Source organism: Protopterus annectens, chromosome 7.part0 (genome assembly GCF_019279795.1).
Source record: "Protopterus annectens isolate FY-2018-M chromosome 7.part0, PAN1.0, whole genome shotgun sequence".
Classification (NCBI taxonomy): Eukaryota; Metazoa; Chordata; order Ceratodontiformes; family Protopteridae; genus Protopterus; species Protopterus annectens.
The window spans coordinates 859,569,270-859,576,321 of NC_056739.1; the positions used below are offsets into that span (position 1 = coordinate 859,569,270).

Consider the following 7,052-nt stretch of genomic DNA (forward strand, 5'->3'; position numbering starts at 1 on the left):
ATTTTCAGTTCATCACAAGCTTAACAGAGTCAACAAAAGTCCATTCTTTCCACTTATTGTTAGACAGTCATATTTCACAAATGCAAACGATGCCTTGTAGTCTCACATTTATTCACTAAATTCCAGTGTTATTGGTCTTTTTCCTATTTAGCTCCAGATTACAGATCACTTCCATGGTATTGCCAATTCTTCTAGTCAGCTCCTGTGCTTTTCTCTATCAATCATTTTCCTTTGAAGCAGTGAAAAAGGTTTCCCTGGCCAAGTCTCTCTGTGTACTTTATCAGAAGAAGGAAAAGCAAAATCCCTTTCTGCTTGATGGCTCTTTTTTTTTTTTTTTTTGCTGGACAAACTTTTACATTTCCTCTTTAGCCTAGACTTTGATCTTCTAGGAAAAATATTTTGAAGAATTGATACAGCAGCTTGCATCTCTCACCTGTATCATGACATTGCCTGATTACTGGAAAAACTGTTTCTCTTCTGCATGATGCACAGTGAATTCTTACCAGTCAGTGGATTCTCTTCACCTTTCTTGTAGATTTTCTTTCAGGCTCTCTTAGTTTCTTCATTTCAGGCATCCATGCAGTGTACTTACTAGCTAGTAATTGAATTTTACTTAAGTTGGCAAAATAACTTTCTCAGCTTCTGTTTTCAAACTGGGAGAGCCGTAGTTAAGCTGTTAAAATGTGCAGCCATCTTGGAAAGTACAGGAAATAATTGCTTTCAGTGGGGGCACAGGATCTGAACTGCCTACACATAGTAAGGTCTTAAGTTTATTTCTGTTGGCTGCCAAAAAGCAGTAACTAGAAATCAAAACCAACTGTATTTGAAGTACTGAATATTGTAAAAAGATGGAAGTGGGATATGTGTTCAGGAGGAGAGGGAGTGAGGTCCAAAGGAAAGCAAGAATTGAACAACTTTTGTAACTGTGGACTGAATGGCAGTTATAAAGGAAAAAAGTATGTAATGTATAAAGTTTGTAAAGGGAAACGTGTTAATATGGTTTCTTTCTTTTCTATTACTGTTTGGGTATTTATGTCTTAAATAACTTAAAAGCACTGCACTGTCAATACTGGAGCATGAATCTAAGCACCTGACCATCTGATTCTCCTGTCAAAGGCACACATGCTACCTGCCGAACCACTAAAGGTTTAACTGTTGTGCAAAATCTGCTATGGAGCAAGACAGTTATTCAAAAATGCTTGCCTGTGCACACACTCAAAGATAAGCTATGCTTCATTTTCTCATTAAAGAACAGCTATAAAAAGTGCATTAAAAATGAAGGTAAAACTCACCGGAAATCACCAAAGACACAGGTATGCATTTATGTTACAGAATGCAGTCCTATTTATTTATTTTACATTTGTTGACCGGGAGAGTCCAACTGGATACAAGTCCATTTTCAGTGGAGACGCGTGGAGAAAAGCTCCAAGAGTACAATTTATCACAGACAAAAATGTAAAGACAAGACTTTGACATACAATATTTCTTAGACGATAGGATACATTCATTTGTTACTATATAATATTAACGTTTGAAGATATCACCAAGCATGATATTCCTGGCATAGTTTACTTTCAAAGGAAAGAAAAAGAGAAGAAGAAAAGATCCATGAGAGCAGCTGTTTCTGGATACAGATGTGAAGGACATCAACATGATATAGGCTGTTTTAAAAGTTAGGATACGTATACTTGGTACTATAGGTATTAACTTTAGGAGATAGTAGAAAGCACAATATTCCAGGGATAGTTTACAATAACCACTAGAGAGTCAGGTTGTGCAACTGTTTAACAGTCTTAAGTGGGTACAGAGTCCTGACTTGGTTGGTTTGACAGTCTTAATTAAGTAAGGTGACATTCCAGAAATGAGATATTAGCCAGGGGGGATGCAGGAGCACAGTCTGTTATTCATGAAGTGAGTTTGGACTAGTTTCTTGAACTGGGTCGGGGATTTGCTTTCAATTATATGGGCAGGAAGAGAGTTCCAGGTTTTTGATATGTAGCGGCTGTAGACAGACTTACCAGCCTCATTGTTAAATTTGGTTACTTTGAGGAGGTTTTGTGTGCTAGACCTTAAGGTTCTGGTAGTGGTATAGGGTTGAAGAAGATTTTGTAGAGCTGGGGTGTCATCAGAGTAATGTATTATTTTGTGGGCTAATGACAGTTGATTGAGTTGTAGTAGTAATGGTAGTTCTAGCCAGTTTTTAGGCAGTCACAGTGGTGTGTTCTGATGAGTGAGGTTGTAGCGAATTTAGCTATCTTATTATAACAACAACTATCAAGTTTGTTTAGGTCAGATTTGCGGAGATTTGTAAGTACGGGGGAGGCATACAGTAAGGCGGATAACATGAGAGTCCTTCTATTGCAATTTTGGAGTGGTCGGTGAGAAATTTTTTTATTGCGATAGAGAAGACCAAGTTTTTTATGTACTTTTTTTATGGTTGCGGAAATATGTAAGTCAAATCTAAGGTGATTATCTATTTCAACCCCTAGCAGCTTGGTATGATTGGTGGGGGTGATTGTGATATTGTTATTAGAGGAGATGATGAAACTATCCGAGGGAGGTCTGGTTCTGTGGAAGCTAAAGAGTAGCAGTTTTGTTTTACCTGGGTTCAGAATTAAGTTTTGTTTGGTGATCCAAGTTGCTGTTAGGGAAAAGCATTCTTGTGTTTGGCAGTGAAGGAGGTCAACTGTTTTGGCTGCGCATATTATGGTGGTATCATCTGCATATCGTACTATTGAGGCTTTGGGAATACTGGATGGGAGCTGATTGGTGAAGAGGGTAAAAAGCAGTGGTCCCAGGATGGAGCCTTGTGGTACCCCCTAGGGAAACTGGCAGGGAGGGAGAGAGTTGGTTTTGCCACATTACAGCTTGTTGCCTTCCCTCTAGGTAGTTTTTAAACCAGGAGATGGCAGGGATGGTAAGGTTTAGAGTGGATAGTGAGTGAAGGAGTTTTGCATGGTTAACCACATCATGTGCTTTGGATAAGTCTAGGAATGTGACGGATACAAAGAGTCCATTGTTTCTGTTGATGATGTTGGTAAATGCTGTAAGCACGGTGGTGGTGCTGTGGAAGGGTCTAAAGCCATGTTGTTGTGTTGCTAGTAGCTTATTATCTAGGAGGTATTGCATTAGTTGCTTGTGTATTACCCTCTCTAAAATTTTAGACAATGGGGATAGTATGGCTATAGGGCGGTAGTTATTGAGTTCAGGAGGTACCCCCTTTGTATAGTGGGATGATATGTGATATTTTCCATAGCTGGGGTAGTGTACACTCAGAGATGGATCTGTTTATTAAGATGGAGATGGGATATGCTATGGCTTCTGCGGCTATTTATGGTGGCTAGAGAAGCTGGTTTGAGATTTAAGACTAGTTTTTCAATGGATTTGGTTGGTTCTGGGTGGAAGCTAAAGTAGGGGCAGTTGTTTATTGTGACTGGTGGTGGGTATATTTGCAGAGGTGGGGATATTGTTATAACGTTGGTTATTTGCAAGGGCTTGGATAGTTTCTGTAAAGAATTTGTGTGGGGATATTTTCATGGTTATTTTCAGTTTTTGGGACTTACAATATCTTTTTTTCACTTGGAATCTGTAGTAAACTCACAGATTCTGAATATCTCACAGACAGACACATCACAACTGGCACATAAGCTATGCAAGTCTTTTTACCATGAGAATATATTTTCAAGTTAACACTTTGGCAAGACAAATGGTTGCATCCATGCAACTGCCAGCTGCTGATTTGGATTGATTACAGTAAGATGCATAGCAAATAATAAATTACTTACCCTGAGAAAAGATCAAGAGGGCAATATTTGCTGATCCTCTTCCATTTTCCATTTGCTATCTGTAAAATACATAAATATTCTTGATTAAACATGCAGGAAACACACACTAGAATGCTATTAAACATGCTCAGCAGCTTAAACAACTCACTCTTCTGCGTTTCATAATATGCTGTCTAGAAGGACAACTCGAGTTTAACAATATGATTAAATAAATGGCTGTGACAACAGTAATGAAAATGTAGAAAGTGGCCAAGTATCATGTTAACATACAGCCAATGTCAAACAGCAAACATTAACATGAATTAAAAATACTGTCCTTGGCTAAATCAGAAGCACAACTTCTAAGTATTCATAAACAGCAGCAGCTCTGATCACCTGCTACTTCTGAATTAAAAAAAAAAAAAAAACATTACCAACTCCTGGAGCATAATGCACAAAGTATCTATTTTATCTTTTATCAATGTACAATTTAATAACCAGTAAGTGATCAGGTCTATTGACCCTTTTCATTTGTGACGTGGGCAAAAAAGTACATTGAAAAATCATTAGAAAAGTACAGCAGAAAATCAGTACAGAACTAAAGGAAAAATCAGCATCAAAGTACTGTAAAATTGCTATGCAACGTGGAGTAAATAAAACAAATGCAAATAGTACAGTAAACAGACTTAGTACATCAAACTGAGATAGCAAAAAGTTTACAGCACATCAAATTATATCATAGTTATACATGAAAAAGTTTCCTCAATGCTGTAGAGTGAATGAGTTGCAATTACAATATGTTAAATGGCATCAGAAATACTCTGACTAGGGATCTCGCAGAGGGTACTGCTGCTCTGGAAGCCACTATCCATCCACCAAACAAAGTTCATCCCAATACATATTTATATGCAACCTGGATCTATGGATAGGGAACAGAAAACTAACCCAAAGACTGCTCCCTGTATTAACAGACAGAGGCAGATCCTGAATGCTTTATCCCATGCAAGTGTCCCCTCATACTATCTATAGTATGATTCCAGTTTTTCTCCTTAGCGGTAATATACAACTACTGACCATGGGATGGGCAAGGATAATTTCTCACTAAATGGGACAGCTTAGTTTGAGCAAAAAAAAATGGAACTTGGCTAGGCTTAAAATGGTCTGCAAGGTCAGAAATCCCAATACTTACTTATGAACCTATAACAGGCTTATGCAGTCTTTTTCATAGATATTTTATGCACAAGTACATACACGAGGGATGATTAGATTACCTACCCTAATAACTTGCCCACATTAACTTGCCTTGGAAGCACTTAGTTATTTCCAGAAGGAAACTCTTAGGATTTTTATTAATGTTTCTGAAGCTTCATTTTTTTTGTCTGTATGTAGTTGATTCCATATAGCAGGTCCTAATTGTGCATCATGTTCCTTACAGCCTGATCTGCAACCAGCAAGTACTAAGACTGACTTGGCCAACTTTCAAAGTATATGTATGTATGTATGGCCCACAGCCATCCTGTCTCCCCATCTAAAATACTTAGTGTATACAATCCCAAGTTCTTACCTACATTACTGAAAACTCACTACTCTCTCATTTGCAGCCTGGATTCTGTCCACATCACAGTACCACCACTGCACTACATAGCTTTGATCTTTTTTTTTGCAGTTTTGCATTAACTATAACAGAGGAGCCAACAAGGTGGTAGCCCTTAAGGTAGGCTTTTATTTCTTCATGTAATTAAATGGATTAGCAACATGCAGTTTAATGATTCATCACAAGAACATATGCATAATAGGTGTCTACATACCCCGTAGTAATAACAAACACTGCTGAAGAATTTCTCTCCTGGACATCAACCACTAGTACAAAAAAGACATGTCAGTAACAGTAGCCCTTGCATATGAACAAGCACACATACAGTGGTGCATAGGAAGCCCTTGCTGTGATAAAAATACTTATATCACCACACCAGGAGGGGTCATGCCTCAAAACAATAAACCTCTCACTGCTGGGATGCCAAAAAGAACACAAAGCACCCTCCTGGCTACCTGGAAAATGGCACTCCTTGGACAAAGCAATGTCGGAATGAGGCAGTGTTTATAGTTGGCAGGTAAAGAGAGGGCGAAAATCTGCAGGAAAGAAGGGGAAAAATCATTCTAGTACACAAAGTGATTTGATGACTTTGACTTATCCATTAACTTGGCGGGCTGTCACATTTGACTATTTATGCATCTGTCACATACAACACTAGATGAGGAATAAATTTAGGTTTTGCTTGCTACTCTGAAGCCTTCAGGATGCGCTACTTAACAATGACCTCTGGTCTCCACCAAAAATAGGCCTCAACCCAATTGACAATTAGGTTAACTAATTAATTTAAGTACTTGTGCAGTCACTAAATAATTACTGTCCTAACTTCAGTCTTTCCTATTACACATTTTTGGAACATCATCCCCACGCAAGTCTATTTTGTAGTAAATAAAGTAAACAAACAAGTGCTTATATAAGCTACTGCTTCATAAGGTAACAAACATTTTTAAAAGGCTATAAAACAGTAATATTCACTTTAACCACTTGAGGGCTCTCCATCTCCACTATAAAAAGTTTTCCCTCCCTCTACTAGAGTTAACCAGGGGAAAGGAAACTACATTTATCCATTTTTTTGCCATATAACTGTGTGTCTGGTGGCTGTCAGATGAAGACGATCTAAGGAGTGCAAATATTTACGATCACTACAACAATATACTAAGTGCAGTGTGTTGCAGGAATAAACCAAGGTACACAAAGACAAACGTCTCCACGTAGATGCAAACAGGACCTATACAAAATGGTTAGGTCCTCCTACTTTCTCATTACCATCTTTACACAGTACGCTCACCCCTGTCATTTAAAACAGCAAATACATTTATAACCCAAATATTTCATAACACAACCGGATAACAGATAAGCTATGCTGATCAGTTCTAACAATGCTGATAGCATAAGCCCATATCTATAGAACTCTGGCCTTTTGAATTCACTGCCCTGTAAAAGGCACATATGCACTATGCAGTTTTGAACCACTGTGCTTAAACATTCTTTTTTCAAGAACACTTAAAATCTGTTAATATGACATGAAACGAGATGTACTTGTAAACTTTTGTACACCAAAATACACAACAGTTACCACTTTAAAAAGACAGAGTGTAAAATGGAATAGTACTAACACTACCCCCCTCCTGAGATGCTACAGCTGTGAGACAACTGAAACAGTACAGTTTAATAAGCACTTACTGCACAAGCTGTAC

General features: G+C 38.0%; 1 protein-coding gene across 1 annotated transcript in view; it reads right to left on the bottom strand.

The window, feature by feature from the left end:
• IPPK (inositol-pentakisphosphate 2-kinase) overlaps window positions 1–7,052 on the bottom strand; it is an 828,159-nt gene that overhangs the window by 504,707 nt on the left and 316,400 nt on the right. Inside the window, exon 7 of the mRNA XM_044077413.1 lies at window positions 3,786–3,844. Within this exon, the coding sequence (XP_043933348.1) occupies window positions 3,786–3,844 (59 nt within the window). The remainder of the gene's footprint in view (window positions 1–3,785; window positions 3,845–7,052) is intronic.